General features: G+C 43.8%; 1 protein-coding gene across 3 annotated transcripts; it reads right to left on the reverse strand.

Moving 5' to 3' along the window:
* Positions 1-1,463: 1,463 nt before the first annotated feature.
* On the reverse strand, positions 1,464-22,001 carry TM9SF4 (transmembrane 9 superfamily member 4). Of its 3 annotated transcripts, none has more exons than XM_073580723.1 (18): positions 21,852-22,001; positions 11,917-12,030; positions 11,738-11,837; positions 8,645-8,813; positions 6,757-6,883; positions 6,310-6,433; positions 5,967-6,085; positions 5,773-5,884; positions 5,437-5,507; positions 5,220-5,352; positions 5,043-5,124; positions 4,841-4,916; positions 4,498-4,581; positions 4,243-4,418; positions 3,582-3,645; positions 3,114-3,233; positions 2,805-2,894; positions 1,464-2,727 (listed from the first exon to the last, which is right to left on the reverse strand). In XM_073580723.1, the coding sequence occupies exons 1-18, from the start codon at positions 21,864-21,866 to the stop codon at positions 2,578-2,580; spliced, it is 1,926 nt and encodes a 641-aa protein (XP_073436824.1). In that variant the 5' UTR covers positions 21,867-22,001; the 3' UTR covers positions 1,464-2,577. The 3 variants fall into 3 exon arrangements, with proteins under 3 accessions (XP_073436824.1, XP_073436825.1, XP_073436826.1); XM_073580724.1 differs by lacking the exon at positions 21,852-22,001 and adding an exon at positions 21,641-21,758; XM_073580725.1 differs by lacking the exons at positions 11,738-11,837; positions 21,852-22,001.
* Positions 22,002-22,347: the final 346 nt, after the last annotated feature.

The raw sequence follows: 22,347 nt of genomic DNA on the forward strand, positions 1-22,347 counted from the left end.
AAATTGGAAAGTAATTTAAAGTGAACCCATCACCCGGAGAGGAGGCGACGGCAGTAGCGTGTCAAAGTCATCGCATCACAGATATGTATGTTACGTCTGCTAGGAATGGATCACAGTACAACTGTACATAGGGTCTAAGGAATTGAGGGGGGGGGACACACACTATTCCAGCAGATCCACTCGCTTGATAAAAGATGAGCAACATATCTGAGGTGCCAAGTGATAGAAGAGAAAGATCGGTGGGCTAGAAATGCCACCAGTTCCTTCCTTTTGGAATAGTCAGGACCCCCCCCATTCCACTATTAATCTTTAGGCACAGACAATAGAATGGGATGGAGTCTCCCCCTTTCAATATTTCAAACTTGCAATTACGGCTCATACAGCCATATTCTTACAGGAAAGACGTGGAAATCCGACATGTCTGCCTCCTCTGTGTTCTGGGGATGGTTCACTTCGAAAGGGGTATTCCTGCTTTATGTGGATACAATATAAAAAGGTTTGTGAAGCACTTCTCGTTTCCGCAGTAGTGGAGAGTTGATGCTCGTTAGCTGGCAAGGAAAGATGCCATGCACATATCCTATTCTACTGGGACACATACAGAATACCTGCCGGCTGTCATACGTCCAATGTGGAAACGAAAGGCGCTGCACAACCCCTTTAATCACTATATAATGAGAAGCTCTGCAACTTTCTAATACATTTTGCATTACAATTCCTCATCATTTTCAATAGCTCCGCTTTGCTGTCAGGAAATAGTTAAATTAATGGTTTACATCTGAAGGCTGCAAACCTATATTGCCTTAGGCCATGTGCACACGGTGCGGACTTTGCTGCAGATCTGCAGGTGATGTACAATACCATTATAGCCCATGTAAAAAAAAAAAATCCACTGTGCACAGGCTGTGTTTTGTTCCGCGCGGTTTTTGTGCGGAAAAAAAGCAGCATATGACTTTTGTGTGGTTTTGCTGCAGTTTTCCACCTGCTCCATTCTACAAATCCGCAGGTGGAAAACCGCAGTAAAACCGCCAAAAAAAAAAAAAAAAAAAAAAAGAAGAAATCCGCAGTAAAAAGGCTGTGTGCACACATGGCAGTCACAATTGTTTTTCTTAAATAAGGATTTTCAAAATGGCAAAATTGTTACAATTTTACCACGATCTGAAAAAAATAACGTGTGAATGCAATAAGGACGTAAAACCATCACAAAGTGACTAAATTGCAACATAGTCCAATTTTCTATCAACTTTCATTAACGTACAATTATGAACAGTCTGTGAGCCAAACTTTCTGGATTTGTGACACTTCTAGCCTGCACTGATACACTGTAGCAAACCATCAGGGTTAGCGGCAGATTTGTGCTGGGGAGCTGATCCAACCTCGGGTCTTCTCAACCGAGGCCACACCAGATTGACCAAGTTGGTGCCTAGGCCTCACCGTTCGGAGCGCAAGGATATGCAAAAAATGAATTACCGCTCAATTTCCTTTTTATTTTTTGCCCCCTGAACACTTGGATAGAAAGTGAAATCATTTATGCTGCAAAACTAAAGATTCCTGCAGCCAGAAAAAACATTTGGTAGCTAATCCTCACCAACCACTAGGGGGCGCCGTGCTGCTTGAGAAGCACTGGTCTAGATACATTGTAACAAACATTCAGCTGTGAGAATTATTAGCTTTCTTGTGCAAAATCAGAAATGTTTCCATTTGCCGACAGCAATCAGGGATCTTGGGAAAGATGAGGAATTCAAGCAAAGTATACCAGGAAGTCGCAGAAATTTTCATTACATGATAATGCTTTACTTAAATCAGATTGTCCCCTCTAAGTCCGTGTCATGTGCTGAATACATCCAGGTCGATTCTTTCATTAGAAAAAAAGTGAGAAAACAACCCCCCCCCCCCCCCCCCATTGTCTCCAGCACGAACTATGTGAGGACTTAAACGTTTCTCTGTAACTAGTTCACTCTCGAGCCTTTGACCTGATCGGTGCCATAGAAAATATAAACAAAGAATTTCAGACCCAAAGATATAGGATCTGGCTGACTCCTCCCTCACAGAAAGCATGCTTCATTTTGTATTCAGAGTCCTTGGCAAAAATTAATCCCCCCCAGTTGGTGATCATTACTGGTTGGCATCGCTGGACAATACCCACCAGCTCATCATGTGACCAGTAGAACCACAGAAGCCTTGCTGTGCCAATATGACAGTCCAGTTTTTCCAGTTTCTCACCTTCACGAGCGCCCAGCCACCAAGAAGTCCAAGTGTGCCCGTCTCCCACACCTCGTCCCCACTGATCATTAACACGCAGGAATAATAATTTAAAAACGAAAGGAAGGAGCGGACAGAATGGTAAAGATGGGAATGATCCGGCTAAAAAGTAAAAACCCGCACTGGAAAATGGGAATACCAAAAAGGTTAAAATGCAGTTTTAGGATATGACACCTCGGCCCATCCAGGGACACAGTACCAAACAATACATTCTGGATCATGAAGATGATGGTGGCGGTTACAGTCCTCTGATGGAGGCGTCTTGGCGGAGGAGTCCGGCTCTGCCTTGTGCTGGGAGTGTTGTGGGGGAGCTCCTAGTCAGTCTATTTTCACCGCCGCGTAGATTTTCCGTATGAACATGTAGGCGGCGTAGAAACCGATGGTCCCAGTGAGGAGCCAGAAGGAGAGGACCATAAGGGTAGTGTAACCGAAATACAGGAGAGAAGGGATGAACTCTACAATATCCAACTGCGAGACAGACAAGGGTGAAGATCAGATTCCGGCGTAATAACGGCAAAGTGACCAATGACGGGACATAAACTTACCTTATTCACAAAATAAAAGATGGCGTAAATCAGTACGTAGAAAGCAGACCCTCCAGACACCAGAAACGTCCTCCACCACCAGCGGTAATCCTGTAGAACAGAGGGTCATATAAAATCAGTCATAATTCGCATTGTGCACACTACTCAATGCTGATTACTTAATATCTCTTTGTTGGGGTCAGCAGTCAATTTTTCTAAAGAACACTCCAAACTCCCTGCGTACCATGGAGTTACATGATAAAATTCTCACTCCATACACATGAATATGGCACCTACTGAACGGAATCCTGCAGGGAAATGGCTGCTCACCTCCGCGCAGAGCTGAAAATACACCATGACTATGCTGATCTGTGAGCAGGACACCACGAGGATGATGAACACCAGGAAGAGGAAGCCAAACAAGTAGTAAAACTGATTCTCCCAGATGGCCTATGACAAAGATAGAGATGTAAGGCGGAAGCATTTCTTCACTATGACATGGGTAACTAGTATTAGCAGAGGTGCTGTATGCACAAGAAGATTATAAATGATCATAAATATGTTAAGTAGGAATATTTTATTTTAAATGCACTGGAATAAAATGTAAAAATCACTTAGAGGTATGAACACCCGTCCAGAAGGGAATAAAGAGTTTGCCCAAGTAAATAGTGCAATCATTCATTGAATGAGTCCCATGCTATTTTTGTCCAGATCTCATCAGTCGCCCCATGATCATAAGAGTCATCATTAAGGATTGTCTCGTTAATGAGTCACTCGTACAAGACTAAGAAAACTTACACTGAAGATGAAGAACAGCTCAATGAACATGGCTCCGAACGGTAATATTCCGGCCATCAGGATTCTGAAAAAAGACATTAATATGATGGCATAAGACACAAGCCAGGCACAAATTGAGCCACCCATGTGGGGTGCTTGCCACATCAGCCCAAAAATTGTCCCACATTCTGTAATAACAAATTTTAGATACCAAACACTTTTTTATGGTGATGGGGTTAGTAAAAGTTATTTTGGATTGAAACTGGCTTTTTTTTCCTGATTTTTACTTTTAAATTCTTCATTTTCCACATTGTGCTCGCCGTAAGGTCATAAAATGGTAATTTATATACTGAAATACTTTTATTTTTATCCATTTTTCCTTATAACTGGGGCTAGTGTATTAGCCCCAGTTATAAGGGAAATCCTGGTTCTCCAATGACCCACTAGTTCCTGCTCTCCTTCTATACACTGATCACAGGACAGCTGTGTACAGAACGTCACTGCGGAGTAGGAGCGGGACCGCCTGGATGTTTAGCGTCTATGGGCGGTCTGGAAGACGTTAAATAGAGGAAACAGCTTTGTGGCTCCCAAATGCCCTGACCAGTTGCTGCAAGGTACATTGCATGGAGCTGGTGTTTGAGTAACAGGAGGTGACCGACTCAGACTGTAAAGTGACACTTACCCCACAAACCTTTTCATGTACCAGCGCTGCTCTGGAATCTGCCTAGGTATTTGGTTGGTCCGGACAGGGTTGTCATATGGCTGCTTACGGAAACCAAAGTAATATCCAAGGTAGACGAGTGGTAGAGAGATGCCAAACCACATACAAAGCAGAGCAAGCATGGTGGGGAAGGGGACCTGCAGAACACATATACAGGGGTTACAGTACTCAAAGAGGCAGATTATGATGTACCAGGTCCAGTAATACAAGACTCACTGCGCCAGAGGAATGCTTGCCCCAAATGAAGCAGTTCAGCACGAAGCAGATGCTAAACACCACTCCTGGGTACAGAGTCGCTGTCTGCAGGGACAGAAGTACAGATCACCAAAATGCTCTATTTAGTTTGCACCAATCTTGTATCATCTACTCCTATACCCTCCAGAGCTGCATTCACTATTATACTGAAATCAGACTACAGAAAATCAGATTTTTTTTTTATATCACATAACAGCCATCCTGTATGGAAACTGTGAATGCAGCGTTGAATGTGACTAGTGTATAATACCAAATGCAACAGGAAAGAAAAAAAAAAAAAAATGCATGAACATGACATGCTTACACAAAAAGCTCCTTTGCGCCACCTATGACCCTTCAGAGTACGGTACAGACGGCCAGCAAAGAATCCTCCGAAGACTCTGGGAAAATCCCAAAGAGAGATGTTAATGGGATTAGACATGGTAAAAGTAGATCCATCCCTAATCCAAGCAAGGACAGCCATGTTGTATGCATATCAGTGGCTAAAAGTTATAGGATAGTCATACCCCATGAACATGAAAAGGAAGCAGGCGGTGGTCATCAGGGCGCCCCGGCTTGATGGAGACAACATTCCCAGCATGGCCACAACTAAAGGGGACAAAAAAAATCCACAATGGTAGAAATGACAGTGTGTTCTCCAGTCTGCATCCTCATCATAACCCCCGCCATCACTACACACTCACAGATCACAATCAGGACCATGCAGAAGAGCTGGATCCCAGATCCTAGCAAGGAACTAAGGATCATGGGATACTGCGGAGGTCTGAAGACGTCACCATGCACCAGCTTCCAGCCGGACTCCTCCATCGTATCTTCCTGTTAGAAGAAGCAGAGAGACGAGTTAGAGGACAATGAGGTTGCCAGGCTTGATTACGGACAGTGTCAGGGAAGGGAACCCACGATATCATCCTCCTTGTTGTAGTTTGCAATATCCTTCCTCAGGGTGCGGATGATGATCATGCTCAGAATACCTGGGGACCGAAAAAGAGAAGGACTGAGTACAAAGCTCCATCCAATAGTTAACATCTTATCAAGCTACTTATTATAATTTATCTGATTACTGGTCCTATACTCCAGTCACAGCCTGAGCTGCAGTCACAATTCAGCTGACAGATACTACAAACCCACAAGCTAAAAAGCTTATATATACAGAATTACATATGCAACTTCAGATATGACTACAATAGAAGCTGAGAACCACTAAAGAATAAGAAAACTATAGTAAGAGGAGCCCACCTGACAGGAAGAAGACGACCACCACAGAGTTGATAATGGAGAACCAGTGAATTTGAACATCACTCATGGTCAGGTACGTGTCCCATCGTGAAGCCCACTTGATATCACTCTCCTAGAAGAAGGAAGAAACTTCTTACAGCAAGAAGTTCTATGATCTTACACCCCACAAAATTAGTAAGAAAAAATCCTCCCACCTGCCAGTGCACAGAGTATGTAAACAGCAGCTTGTTCTCCTTGGAAGGCTCGATCTCCTGGGGTGCAGAATTGGAGCCTTCGGGGACAGTGCAGCTTCCATCCTGAGTTCCTTTCAAATCTGCAACATACATGGAATGGGGAAATCTGGAACGTGGAACACCAACATGCATGTCCCATTTCTAACACCACAGTCTTATGTGGAAGTGGGATCATTAGGCTCCCTGAGGTACCAGGGACAATTTGCACCTGCAAACTCTGAACCCCCCATACCTCTGGTACGACAGCCATTCGTCATTTTTTTTTTTTTTTTTTTTTAATAGAATACCATTACAGTACCCTTACCATCAATTTTGATGCTCTGAGGGATGACCTCGAACCTCACAACCCTAAAGGTGGGCTCTTGGTTTTCTTCGACTTCTTCCCGATGGAAGTACAAATAGAACGACAGGTGATTGTGGATATAAAACTGAAAGAAGTGGTGACATTGTTATAGAGAAGATAATCTTGGACCGTGTAGACTTTTGCAGTTTAATAGCGCCATATAAAATTACAAACAAAACATGCGAATAGTTTTGATTAAAAATCTCCTACTGTTTGATGCCCACAGCTCCTGTGCGGACAGTGTGTCTTTACAGACTACAATCTTCCTCCTATTCCACTTTCTGTACGATATGGATTAAAGGATTTCAGGATCAAACCATGCAGGGATAAGTTGTAGCGTGTAACCATAAAGACACATAGCTCGGCACAGAACCTGTAGACCAAAAAGCTAATAAAATATTAAGTCACCTTGTTGTTGTCGGTGAACCCCAGTCGGTAGCCGTGCTCAAACTGAATATCTCGATCCTTCTTTTCATCATCATCGTGACCAAGATGGACGTCCAGCCTGGTGGCCACTGGCAAATTGTCTGCTATTCTGTATGCAGGTATACAAAAATGTTATATTAATATCTGACCCACCATACATTAAATGGGCAGAAGAGGGTGTTGCACAGAATATCAGTTTAAAACCCCTAAAATGTCTTCCCCAGTGCTGACACTTCCAGAATGGTGACTGATTTATGCAGTCAGATCTCCATTGAACATGTCTTAAACAATCAACAGCATCAGGGGGACCTGTTAAAATTTCAACTCAGAATAAAAGTGATAATAGAGAAGCATTAGAAGGGCTATGGACACTATTACTGGATTTCAAACATTAAGGGAAAAAAAAACATTTCTCTGTTTCAGTAACTTTTTTTTACATTGTAAGCTGCTCGATGCTGCTCAGTCTAAATCCCAATAGTTGGCTCCCTTTACAGTTTCATCTTCTGCCCCTCCTGAACTCAGCTTAATTTTGATCATACTAAATAAAATCTAAAGCTTAGATTTGAGTCCAGGAAAAAGGAGAAGTAGCTAGAGACTGAGCAGTCAGGGGACCAGACTATCAGGACTGGCAGACAACAGTATTGAGCAGCTATCAATGTCTTGTACACTATGCAAGATGCAGAATCAAGTTATACCGTATATGCTCGAGTATAAGCCGAGATTTTCAGCCCATTTTTTTGGGCTGAAAGTCTAAACACCCACCCGGCTTATACTCGAGTCATACACGCCAGGGGGTCGGCAGGGAAGCGGGGGTGACAGATCATACTTACCCCCTTCTGGCGCATCTCTGCAGCCCCCCTACGTCTCCCACGGTCTCCGGCCAGGTGGCACCGCTCATTAAAGTCATGGATATGCACATATTCATGACTTTAATGAGCAGTACCACGTGACCGCTGAAGGAAAGAATAGCTGCCGGAGACCGTGGGAGAAGCAGGGGGGCTGCAGAGACCGCGCCAGGAGGGGACAAGTATATGCAATATTCACCTGTCCCCGTTCCACCGCCGCGCGCCGCTCTGTTCTCCGCGTCCTCTGTCAGTGACGTTCAGGCAGCAGCAGAGGGAGCGATGATGTGGTTAGTGCGCGCCGCGCCCTCTGCTGCCTGAACGTCACAGAGGACCCGGCGGACAGAGCGGCTTGCAGTGGTGGAACGGGGACAGGTGACTATCTCAGGTGCCGGGTCCTGAGCCAGCGTCGACACCGGCACCTGGCCCCCATAGCGCGCCGGTGTCCCCGCCTGCTCAGGACACCGGCACCTGGCCCCCAGCGACGAGAGGCGAGTCTTTTTTTTTCGCAGCAGCATATGGGGGCATAGTCTATGAAGCATCTTATGGGGCAGCATATGGGGGCATAATCTATGGAGCATCTTATGGGGCCATAACCTTTATGGAGCAGCATATGGTGCATATTCTATGGAGCATCTTATTGGGCTATTATTATCCTTTGTGCAGCATAATATGGGGCGTATTTTGTATGGAGCATCTTATGGGGCCCATCATGAACTTTATGGAGCATTATATGGGGCTCCTGAATTCAATATGGATATTCAAAAACATTTAACCTACTGATGTCTCAATTAATTTTACTTTTATTGGTATCTATTTTTATTTTTGAAATTATCAGTAGCTGCTGCATTTTCCACCCTAGGCTAATACTCGAGTCAGTTTTCCCTGTTTTTTGTGGCAAAATTAGTGGGGGGTCGTCTTATACTCGAGTCTATACGGTTTATATTTTTTTTTACACAAAATACTGCTAAAAATATGCAGTAGCTGTTCACAGGCTTTAAAATGAGTCAAACAGATAAGACACTTACAAGTGCACATAGTAATCCTCCTGTATCCGCTCTGCTATCAGTCTGGTGTCATCAGGTTTAAGCACCATGGGGCTGATGGGAGTATTGCATAAAATCTCACACTTCTTGTTATTATTCATTGACACCTTGAACGGAGTGTTAACGATTCGATCGCCTCGCAAGACTTCACCTATTCATGGAGAAAACACAGCATTGTCTCATGTAGTCTGTACAGGTCTGGATTAGGAAACAGCTGGGAAAGCTGCACAGCATAAGTGTCACAAACCCTGACTTACTTTACACATGGAGCCTGGCTTCATCCAAGTTTGCCGATATTTAAAGTAGACCATATGGAGTTTATAAAGTTAGATCAAGAAATATTTGGACAGTTATACAAGTTTTGGCATTTTAGCTGTTCACCAAGACATTCAAGATATAGTTATATAACCAATATGGGCATAAAGTGCAGACCCTCAGCTTTAATTTGAGGGTATCCACATCCTAAGTGGATTAAGGGTTTAGGAATTACAATTCTTTAATATGTAGATAGCTCTCTTTTTAAAGCAACCAAAGGTAATGGACAATTATCGCAAAAGCTCTTCATTGGGCTGCATAGGCTTTTCCCTCATTAACAGGGCTGTGGAGTCGGTAAGCCAAACCTGCGACTCCGACTCCTCAATTTCCCTTACACCGACTCCGACTCCGACTCCGACTCCCACACATATTGCTTATATTTAAGTGAAAAATTTATTGTAGTACAATGTGAACCTCAGACATTTAATCATTTTTATGATCCAATAATCAAGATATTTAGATAAAACAGAATATATATTGGTGTACTACCCGGTTTTCATTCTTTTTGGTACAGATACGATATGGATAGACAGATATGGATAAATGGATATATAGATAGAGCAGATTTCTAATCTGCTTTTGCTATTGAAAACATTATCTATGAGCTCAAAAACCTTTCAGGTGATGCAGTTTTTTAAAAAGATGATCAGCTTTTGCAGCTGAAAAACGTATCCTCAAAAAACACAGGAAAAACGCTGTGCGTGAATGTAGCCTTAGATCAGGTATAGAACAGTCATTTATAGGACATTTCATAACTTTCCCAAACTCCTATAAAAAAATATTCAGCACATCCTGCATTGAATTACTGTACCCAATTTATTATATATTTTAGGAGTCGGTCCATTTTATACCGACTCCAACTCCGACTCCACCAAAATGAGCACCGACTCAGACTCCACGACTCCGACTCCACAGCCCTGCTCATTAATCTATCAATTAAGAAGGAAAAAGTCTGAAACTAATTCCATGTGTAGCATGTGAAAGCTGTTGCTGTGAACCTACAACATACAGTCAAAGGAGATCTCAATGAAAGATAAAAAGACCATCATTAGACAGGAAAGGAAAAAAAGACATCCAACAGAAAGGTAATAGAAATGTTAGGAGTGGCCAAATCAACAGAACAAAAAAGCGCACTGATGGGCTTTGGGCACTCAAAAAAGCCTGGACGTCCGTGGAAGACAACAGTGGTGGATGATCCTAGAATCCTTTCCATGGTGCAGAAAAATCCCTTCACCACATCCACCCAAGTGAAGAACACTCTCCAGGAAGTCAGTATTTCAGTATCTTAAGTCTATCATAAAAGAGAAGACTTCATGAGAGCCAATACAAAAGGTTCACTACAAGGTGCAAACCATTAGTCAGCCTTTAAAATAGAAAGCCCAGATTAGATGTTTGTTTTGGCAAAGTCTAAAGAAGCCAGCACAGTTCTGGAAAAGCATTCTTTGGACAGATCAAACTAAGATCAACCTGTGCCAGAATGATGGGAAGAAGAAAGTATGAAGAAGGCTTGGAACGGCTCATGATGTAAAGCACACCACATCCTGTGTAAAACATGGTGGAGGCAGTGTGATGACATGGGCATGTATGGCTTCCAATGGCACTTGGTCATTAGTGTTTACTGATGAGTTGACTCAAGTCAGAAGTAGTCGGATGAATTGTGAAGTGGTGAAACTTTCTGCTGAGATTCAATCAAATGCAGCAAGAATGACTGTCACTGGCCGAATATTTCTGGACCTAACGTTAAAATGAGACAAATGGGGTAGGCAACATAACAGGATTGCGCCATTATCAGTCATAGTAGAAAATATCACATAGATGTAGGTTTTAATTGGGCGGCAAGCAATTTCTTACCTGCCAAGAAAGGCAGATCACAGGGGTCTCAGCAGCAGGACCCTTAACAATTCAGCTCCTAAAAAATTAAGGACTGGACTGACTTCATTGTGAAGCCTTTATCGTGGCGTTGCTTACGTGGTCTCCAGACTAATCTCTAGCTATAATTGCAGGACTCATAGCTGAAGATAGACCTCCATTCCAGCCTCCAGTCTTTCCTCTGAAGACCATGTGGGCAATGCCATCATGAAGAAAAAAAAAAAACAAAAGACAAAAATCACACTGGTCCAACTCCCAGGATTATGGTGTGGTTTATGGTACAGTAGCCGATATCTATTATTCATGCCAGGTGCACTAACAGCTCGGCATTACACCGATTTGGTGGTGAAACCAGTTGTACAGAGAATCCTTCAAAGTATCCCAAGAGCAGTTATTCAACATGACGTCAGGCCGCATATTGCTCGTACTACTGTGAGCAGCTTGTGTGGCCTAAAAACGATTCCATAGCCTGCAGCGTCTCCAGACTTGTCTCCCATCGAGAACATTTGGGATGTCTTTAGTCAGCAACTGCAAAGGGAGCTGCCAACAGAAGATCTTGATGATTTGCCCAAGTGCATTCAGCATGGCACAACATTCCTCAACCATTAATAACCTCACTGATAGCAGACGAGGATGCAAGTTCAGGGATTTCTGTATGTGGTGCTCATACTCCATACTGACTAAATTGAGGTGTTTTGAAAACAGTTTCCAATTTTTTTTTTTCATCATTTGCAGTTCAGTAGCAAGTCTATCCATCCTGTCATTTTCATAACTCCACTACTTTTAGGAAGATATAAATGCAGATTCAGCATAGGACCCCATGAAGTTCCCAACCTCTAAGCAGCCAGTCATTGTATCATATAACCCACTGTCAGCCACTGTGACCCTTACCCAGATTTTCCGCTTTGTAGGTGACCTGGTCTGGTCGGCAGAATGGTAGAGAGTAATATTCATAAGGCAACTGAGTCCGGGAGCTGGTTAGCTTCACCGCCTGTACACAGGAGAGACCATACGCATCACCCATGAGGATCCAGTGTCTTACCATCATTTATCACCAGAAATCAACTTACCTTTATATCTACAGGGTCATTTTGTCGAAAATTCATTGGCGCCACGCCTGGAACGTAAAACGCAGTGGTTTCATGAAGGAGGGAGATGCCGAGAAGCAGCCACGCACACCTCACCTGCAAAATGCAACCACAGGAACATGAAGCATACACATAGTCCAATATATGGACTCAGGAGCCCATCACCAGCTTACACAACAAATCCAGGACTAGTCCATCATTGCCTTCACACCCACTGAGCACAATTCACTAGTGACTCCACAGTTCTCAAGAAGACACGACGGTAAAATATAATTTGACTGAAAATTGTATTATATAATTGCAATGTAGATTCTATAAAGATAAGTCTAGATTGGAGCAAGATAAATGCAGCACAAGGATCACTGCTGGGAAGGCGGATTATAGGAGGAAGGTCTGATTACACAATTTGGCAGGACCTGAAGTACAAGGAAAGGTAATGGGATCCATAATATAACCACTATCCTGGAAGCAGCCAACAGAAGGCTTCGCGCTGAGCTAAGAAGGTACAGAAAACTCAGAAATCACTAACCAATGTTCTACTCTTATCTGTACCCTAATAACATCTAACAGCAGAAGTCAAAGTGTCTCATTAAAACTACTTGACTGAAAATGCCTAGTTCCCCGGGATCCCAACCCTCCTCTGATATTTTACTGGTATGCCGAGAATCTGCATTTATATTCCACCACTCCCCAATGTTTAATGCAACTTGTCTGCCACAAATCAGAAGAAATACAGTGGCGTGAAAAAGTGTTTGCCCCTTCCTGATTTCCTATTCTTTTGCATGTTTGTCACACTTACAGACATTTTCCCACAAAGTTCATTTTAATCAATAGATCTTGAAATGATAATAAGTTCCACAATTGGATGTGGTAACTTATATAAAGTGTCCCCATGCTGAGATAATGTTATAAATGTGTACAGGCAGTGTACTGTGTAATGGCTGTGTCTGACCGTACAAGAACATGGTATGCACATACCACAGCTCCTGGGCTGGTGAGGAGGCAAAAAGAGTATACAGATGTTACAGCAAATTATTCTTTCTTTGAGGTAAAGCAGTGAAATGTTTTACCTCACAGAAAGAATCAGCTGTGATCCCATGCTGTCCTTGTATACTCCTTTGCTTCCTCCCCTGCTCAGGAGATGTGGTATGTGCATACCATGTCCCTGTACGGTCAGACACAGCCATTACACACTAGTAATACCAGATCAACTCCAGCACTGAGCAGAAAACACTAATCCAGTGACGTAATCACCTCCTAAGAAAAGGAATAACTACTACAATACTGCTTTCTATGTACAGTGGGTACAGAAAGTATTCAGACCTCTTTAAATTTTTCACTCTGTTTCATTGCAGCCATTTGGTAAATTCAAAAAAGTTCATTTTTTTCTCATTAATGTACACTCTGCACCCCATCTTGACTGAAAAAAAAAACAAAAAAAAAAAAAAAACAGAAATGTAGAAATGTTTGCAAATTTATTGAAAAAGAAAAACTGAAATAACACATGGTCATAAGAATTCAGACCCTTTGCTCAGACTCTCATATTTAAGTCACATGCCGTCCATTTCCTTGTGATCCTCCTTGAGATGGTTCTCCTTCATTGGCGTCCAGCTGTGTTTAATTAAACTGATCGGACTTGATTTGAAAAGGTACACACCCGTCTATATAACACCTCACAGCTCACAGTGCATGTCAGACCAAATGAGAATCATGAGGTCAAAGGAACTGGCCAAGGAGCTCAGAGACAGAATTGTGGCAAAGCACAGATCTGGCCAAGGTTACCAAAGAATTTCTGCAGTACTCAAGGTTCCTAAGAGCACAGTGGCCTCTATAATCCTTAAAGTGAACCTGTCATCTGTTTTGGCCGCTGTAAGATGCGGCCACTGCCTTTCAGGGCTTATCCTCAGCATTCTATAAAACTGTAGATAAGCCCCCGGTCTGACCTGCAAGATAAGAAAAATAAGTTTTATTACATTCACCCGGGGGGTAGTCCGGTCCAATGGGTGTCGCAGGTCCGGGTTCGATGCCTCCCATCTTCTTGCGATGATGCCCTCCTGCTCGTTTCATCGCTCACAGCAAAAGTACTGCAGTGCACAGGCACCGGGAAAGGTCAGAGGCCCAGGGCCTGCACACTGCAGTACTTTCTTCTGCCCTCAACAGGACAGAGAAGTACGCCTGCGCAGGAGTGCGATGCCGGGAAGGCATGAAGCAAGCAGGAGGGTGGCGTCGCAAGAAGATGGGAGGCGCCAGTCCCAGACCTGCGACATCCATTGGACCGGACCAACCCCCCCTACAGAATGCTGTAGATAAGCCCTGAAAGGCAGTGGCCGCATCTTATAGCGGCCAAACAGGTGACAGGTTCCCTTTAAATGGAAGAAGTTTGGGACCATCAGAAGTCTTCCTAGACCTGGCTATCCAGCCATATTGAGCAATCGTGGGAGAAGAGCCTTGGTGAGAGGTAAAGAAGAACCCCAAGATCACTGTGGCTAAGCTCCAGAGATGCAGTAGGGAGATGGTTCCACAAAGTCAACCATCACTGCAGCCCTCCATCAGTCGGGCCTTTATGGCAGAGTAGCCAGACGGAAGCCTCTCCTCAGTGCAAGACATATGAAAGCTCACAGAGTTTGCTAAAAAAAAAAAAACACATGGAGGACTCCCCCAGACTATGAGAAATTAGATTCTCTGGTCTGATGATGCGAAGACAGAACTTTTTGGTGATAATTCTAAGCGGTATGTGTGGAGAAAACCAGGCACTGCTCATCACCTGCCCAATAAAATCCCAATAGTGAAACATGATGGTGGCAGCATCATGCTATGGGACGTTTTTCAGCTGCAGGGACAGGACAACTGGTTGCAATTGAAGGAAACATGAATGCGGCCAAGTACAGAGATATCCTGGATGAAAACCTCTTGCAGAGTGCTCTGGACCTCAGACTTGGCTGAAGGTTCACCTTCCAACAAGACATTGACCCTAAGCACACAGCTAAAATAACAGAGGAGTGGCTTCAGAACAACTCTGTGACCATTCTTGCCAGGCTCCGCAAGAGCCCTGACCTAAACCCAATTGAGCATCTCTGGAGACACCTGAAAATGGCTTTCCACCAACATTCACCATCCAACCTGATAGAACTGGAGAGGATCTGCAAGGAAGAATGGCAGAGGATCCCCAAATCCAGGTGTGAAAAACATGTTGCATCATTCCCAAGACGACTCATGGCTGTACTAGCTCAAAAGGGTGCTTCTACTCAATACTGAGCAAAGGGTCTGAATACTTATGACCATGTGATTTCAGTTTTTCTTTTTAATATCTGCAAAAATTTCTACATTTCTGCTTTTTTTCAGTCAAGATGGGGTGCAGCGTGTACAGTAATGAGAAAAAAATGAACTTTTTTGAATTTACCAAATGGCTGCAATGAAACAAAGAATTAAAAATTTAAAGGGGTCTGAATACTTTCTGTACCCACTGTACAAGAATATAACTACCGTATATACTCAAATATAAGCTGAGATTTTCAGCCTTTTTTTTGGACTGAAAGTCCCCCTCTCCGCTTATATTCAAGTCATATACACCAGGGGTCGGAGGGGGAGGGGGGGGTGAGGGTGCCAGGTCATACTGTCTTCTTCAGCCCCAGCTTCTCCACGATCTCCCTTCCTTCAGCGGTCACATGGTACCGCTCGTTATACTCATGAATATGCGCATATTCATGAGTTTTAATGAGCGGTACCAAGTGACCACTGAAGGCAGGAAGGGAGATCGCGGAGAAGCTGGGGGCTGAAGAGACAGCGCCAGGACGGGTAAGTATAGCGATACTCAACCGTCCTGCGTCCATGGCTGCTTGCTGCTGTCTGGCACTTCATCTGTCAGTGATGTTCAGAAAGCAGAGGGCACGGTGACGTCGTTAGTGCGCGCTGCGCCCCCTGCAGTCTGAACGTCACTGACAGATGACGTGCCAGGCAGCAGCAAGCAGCCATGGACACAGGACAGGTGAATATCTCAGGTGCCAGCAGTGACACCGGCAACTGACACCCAGCGACGGAGAGGTGAGTATGTCATTTTTATTTTTAAATGCAGCAGCATATGGGGGAATAATCTATGGAGCATCTTATGGGGGCAGCATATGAGGGAATAATCTATGGAGCATCTTATGGGGGCATAATCTATGGAACATCTTATGGGGCCATAACCTTTATGGAGCAGCATATGGGGCATATTCTATGCAGCATCTTATGGGGCCATTATTAACCTTTGTGCAGCATTATTTGGGGTGTATTTTGTATGGAGCATCTTATGGGGCTATCATGAACTGTATGGAGCATTATATGGGGCTCCTGATTCAATATGGATATTCAAAAACATTTAACATACTGATGTCTCAATTAATTTTACTTGTATCTATTTTTATTTCTTAAATTCACCAGTAGCTGCTGCATTTTCCACCCTCGGTTTATACTCGAGTCAATAAGTTTTCCCAGTCTTTTGTGGCAAAATTAGGGGGGGGGGGGGGGGGCGGCTTATACGGTACTATAATTCTGCCCCCTATGTACAAGAATATAACTACTCTAATACTGCCCCTATGTACATGAATATAACCACTCTAATACTGCTCCTATGTACAAGAATATAACTACTATAATGCTGCCCCTATGTACAAGAATATAACTACTATAATACTGCCCCTATGTACAAGAATATAACTACTATAATACTGCTCCTATGTACTAGAATATAACTACTATAATGCTGCCCCTATGTACAAGATTTTAACTACTATAATACTGCCCCTATGTGCAAGAATATAACTACTATAATACTACTCCTCATTTACAAAAATATAGCTAGTATAATACTGTACAAGAATACCACAGTATAACACTTAATTTTGCTTGCAGATAGAGGTTTTAAAGGAAAAATATGATTATAGGAATCAACAGAAAAAACACACTGGCACTCCTGGATTGAAATAATAATAGGTAGCTGCAAGTGAAAATGTAGGCTCTGTGCAACTCCTACTGGGCAAATGGTTAAAATAAGTAATAGAAGGATCAGTGCGCGTAACCTATAGTGAATAGTAAACAATAAACTGAGCTTGCCCTTTAGGAAAATATAAAAGGACTGGAGGAGAATACTAAACTGATAATTAAAGGCGTTCTGATGCATTTATCAAATAATAGAAAATGACACTTACTCCACTGGCCAAACTGAATATGCAGATGCCAGGCTGAGGTTGCCATCATGCAGGAGACCAACTGCTAGGGAGCGTCCTCCCATGATGGTGGTTGGCGTGAGTGCACGAGACCTCAGGTAGGAGTGCGTCGGGACAAAGGCTGATGGCAGGAGAAAAGCTGACAGCAGGCCTGCATGATAGCAACCTCAGCATCTGCACCTTTAGTTTAGTATTCTCCTCCAGTCCTTTTATATTTTCCTAAAGGGCAAGCTCAGTTTATTGTTTACTATTTACTATAGGTTAAGCGCAGTGATCCTTCTATTACTGATTATAGGAATCGTACCAAGTATACATGCAATATGGAGCACAGTATTGGAGTCCCTTATTAAACATTATAGGGAACCTGGGGAAAATGCCGTTTACCTACAGATTTAGTGTTAATCTGCAGGTAAATAGAAGTACAGTACTGCCCAGCCACCTTACTGAAAGCGCATCTAACGGGCAAAAAAACTCTCCCCCTGGTAGCTGACTTTTTTTTAGTCATATGGGCAGACAAACGGAGCGACTACAGTCATGGCTCAATACATAGGGAGCGGTGACCCCGATACACTAATATAAGTCAGTTCATGACATATCCTTCCCAAATATTCCATGATCTACTTGGAATTATGTTATTGAAAATGGGAAGCACTTAGGTGACATGACATGAAACCAAGGCCAAGCAAAGTGACAGAGGGGAGTTGCCGAGTGCATCAAGAAAGCTGCATGCACGCCGTACATCCCCAAGCACAACGCCAAGGGTAGGATAGAGCAGTACAAAAACATCGCCACCCTTGCCCTCTGGAGTTCTCGCAGTGACGGATCACACTCCTCTATCTGGCATGTGATGGACAAGTCTGTGTTTGGTGAATACCAGTAAACAGTTACCTGACAGCATCGTGCTCACCGTAAAGTTTGGTGGAGCATGGATAATGTTATGGGGCTGTTTTCCTGAGGGGGGGGGGGGGGGGGGATCATCCTCAGTTCCTTAATTTCAGTGAAGGGAAATATTAATCCTCCTTCAGAACAAGCCACTTTTGTCAATTATAGCTCATAATTTTGTGGGAACAGTTTGGGGAGGGCCCTTTTCTGTTCCCCATGACTGTGCCCAATGTACAAAGCGAGGTCCATAATTACATGTTCAGGAGGAGTTCGGTAGGAAGCACATGACTGTTCACACAGAGCCAGACGTCAACATCATCCAACACCTTTGGGATAACATAGAATGGAGACTGTGAGCCCGGCTGTCTCCTCCATCAGGGTCTGACCTCACTAGTGCTCTTCTGCATCAAAGGGCAATAATTCTCATTTCTCACAGACCGCTCTGAGATCTTGTAGAAACCCTTCCCAGAAGAAAGGAACCAACTCTATATTAAGGCGGAGTGCGATGTCCTGAAAGCTCCTGCAGGTGTAATGTGGAGGTGTCCCAATACTTCAGTTCACATAGTGCAAGTTATTCCCTATTGATATGATGGCATAGGGGATTGCTTACTGATTGCAGGGAATCCGACCGTTGGGACCCCACAGATCCCGGGAACACGGTTTGCAGTCTGCACTCGGCCATTAAACAAGAGCTGACTTTTAAGCATTTGATCGTCTAAATGCAGAATAGCGCTAATCTCCATGCGATAGTCAAGTGGTTGTACACTAGTCTTCTACACCCTGTATTCAGCCACTTGAAGCTGAAGAAAAACCAGTGAGTAACTGAAATAAGTTGAACCTTCCCTGCCCCCCATGATCACAACAGTAGATCACATATCGCCAATGCCGAGACCCCGCAGAGGCATTTACATTCATAGGTGACTGATAGCAGCCGCTCTTGTACCTATAGTCACATAATATAAAGTGTGCAGCACACAGATGCAGGGCTTGTTACAGTGTTAGTGGGTTATCTCCCCAACACTAATCCCACCACATTTATCACATCCCTGTATAAGCTCTGGGCATAAAACAGGTTTTTTGTCAATAAAACTAATGTGTTATGGCATCTGGCAGCTAAAAACCCACTCACCCAAATGGAGACCACCACAACCCTGTGTTCAGACCACTTACAGGAATTGTCCAGATTCAGGAGGGATGACCCTAGGGAATTTAAAATCTAAGCTATTCTAGGTGGGTCCAGTTGCTGGAACCCCAAAACGCATCTGTGAATACAGTGGGAACTGTGCAGCAATAAAGTATCACACAGCAATGGCTGACTGATTGATGTATGGGGGGGGGGATCAAAAGGTCACCCCCAAATACACCTGCAGATTGTGTCAATTCATGGAGAAGCAGATACCTGTAGATAATGGGTAAATAGGTCGGGTGTGCCACTAATACAAGAGGGTCTCTCCTATATAATAGGTATGGGGGATGCAAGTAGTACATCAACCAGGGAGGGCTCCTATGTGATATTATATGTGAGAGGGGGTCTTGCTAATAAACAGGGAGCTGAGCTGTTACTAATTGTCTCTGCAATGTAATCATTACGGGTGGGAGGCCTATGTGTTGTCAATAATAAAGGAGAGCTCACCTATTTACTTTGTGGGGTCTGAAGCAGTCACTATTACACAGGGTCTCCTATATATTTATAACAGAGTCTCAGCTGTGAGTGGAGGTTTCTTATATAATATGTATATCTAGGGTCTCCAATCTAATATTATTGGGGTGCGGGTAACCTGGGTCAGTAATACAGGGGGATTCAATATAATCATACAGTAGGGGGGTCTACTGTATAATAATGAGTGAGGGGAGTGGTCTCTTCTATAAAATATGTGGGAGTTGGGGTCTCTCCTATATAATATGGGTGGGGGGGGGGTCTCTGCTATACAATAATATGGGGGAGAGGTCTCCTTTGCAATAGTAAGGGTGGGGGGGGTCTCTGCTATATAATGTGTGGGGGGGATCTATTCTATGTAATAGTATGGGTGGGGGGTCTCTAATATATACTCTAATATATAATAGTATAGATGGAAGGTCTCTCCTATACAATAGTAAGGGTGGGGGTCTCTTCTATGTAATAGTAAGGATGGGGGGGGTCTCTAATATATAATAGTATAGATGGAAGGTCTCTCCTATACAATAGTAAGGGTGGGGGTCTCTTCTATGTAATAGTAAGGATGGGGGGTCTCTAATATATAATAGTATAGATGGAAGGTCTCTCCTACATAATAGTAAGGGTGGGGGTCTCTTCTATGTAATAGTAAGGATGGGGGGTCTCTAATATATAATAGTATAGATGGAAGGTCTCTCCTATACAATAGTAAGGGTGGGGGTCTCTTCTATGTAATAGTAAGGATGGGGGGGTCCCTAATATATAATAGTATAGATGGAAGGTCTCTCCTATACAATAGTAAGGGTGGGGGTCTCTTCTATGTAATAGTAAGGATGGGGGGGGGTCTCTAACATATAATAGTATAGATGGAAGGTCTCTCCTATACAATAGTAAGGGTGGGGGTCTCTTCTATGTAATAGTAAGGATGGGGGGGTCCCTAATATATAATAGTATAGATGGAAGGTCTTTCCTATACAATAGTAAGGGTGGGGGTCTCTTCTATGTAATAGTAAGGATGGGGGGGTCTCTAATATATAATAGTATAGATGGAAGGTCTCTCCTACATAATAGTAAGGGTGGGGGTCTCTTCTATGTAATAGTAAGGATGGGGGGGGTCTCTAATATATAATAGTATAGATGGAAGGTCTCTCCTACACAATAGTAAGGGTGGGGGGGTCTCTAATATATAATAGTATAGATGGAAGGTCTCTCCTATACAATAGTAAGGGTGGGGGTCTCTTCTATGTAATAGTAAGGATGGGGGGGTCTCTAATATATAATAGTATAGATGGAAGGTCTCTCCTATACAATAATATGGATGGGGGTCTCTCCTATACAATAGTAAGGATGGGGGTCTCTTCTATGTAATAGTAAGGATGGGGGGGTCCCTAATATATAATAGTATAGATGGAAGGTCTCTCCTATACAATAGTAAGGGTGGGGGTCTCTTCTATGTAATAGTAAGGATGGGGGGGGGGTCTCTAATATATAATAGTATAGATGGAAGGTCTCTCCTATAGAATAGTAAGGGTGGGGGTCTCTTCTATGTAATAGTAAGGATGGGGGGGTCCCTAATATATAATAGTATAGATGGAAGGTCTTTCCTATACAATAGTAAGGGTGGGGGTCTCTTCTATGTAATAGTAAGGATGGGGGGGTCTCTAATATATAATAGTATAGATGGAAGGTCTCTCCTACATAATAGTAAGGGTGGGGGTCTCTTCTATGTAATAGTAAGGATGGGGGGGGTCTCTAATATATAGTAGTATAGATGGAAGGTCTCTCCTATACAATAGTAAGGGTGGGGGTCTCTTCTATGTAATAGTAAGGATGGGGGGGGTCTCTAATATATAATAGTATAGATGGAAGGTCTCTCCTATACAATAATATGGATGGGGGTCTCTCCTATACAATAGTAAGTGTGGGGGGGGGGGGGGGTTTCCCATGTAGCGCTCCGGTGACTTACACCCAGATAATGCCATTATTTTAGATGAGGGGGGCAGGAGGTCCCCACTTCCGGGACTCCAGGCCCCTCAGCTTTATTTCCGGTTCCGCTTTCCCCTCCATCCTCCCCGCCGGCCGTGGTATCGCCTCTTCAGCCCCCTGCTCCCCACCCGCTCATCTCTCCTTCCCCACTGAACCCCGAACCCGACGGAGACACCGACTCCAGCACTTACCGCAACGGCCGCCATCTTGGATCCACGTGTCCCTGGTGACGTAAACGGAAGTGACCAGTCCCTTGACTACCGTAGTTTATTGCCATGGGAACCGGAGACCTCTGGATTTGCGCCTTAAATGTGTTATGGAAATTGATGAGCGGCTCAGCATAGAGCACAGACGTCTCCTGGTGTTCACATGCTGGGAGCCGTCCATCGCCCCCCGACCTGAGACCCCGCCGTCACGTGACCGCTGTCACCCGTCACTGACCCGAGGGGAGTCCTAGCAGTTACATTTCAGCTCTCAGCAGCCCATGTGCCCTCTGCTCCAGTCTGCACGATATTCAGGCGCTGGCACCATGGATGTACAGAGAAGTCATGGGGCCCCATAGCGAAAGCGCTATTTGGGCCCTCTCCCTCCAAAAATAGCCTTAATATTTGGCGGAGTCAAACATAAGCATATATCAAAACTATGCAAGGTCATTATCCTCTAGTGAAGCCCTTGGTTCCCCTTTCA

This window comes from Dendrobates tinctorius, unplaced genomic scaffold (assembly GCF_039654945.1).
Source record: "Dendrobates tinctorius isolate UK_male_01 unplaced genomic scaffold, ASM3965494v1 ptg000065l, whole genome shotgun sequence".
Classification (NCBI taxonomy): Eukaryota; Metazoa; Chordata; class Amphibia; order Anura; family Dendrobatidae; genus Dendrobates; species Dendrobates tinctorius.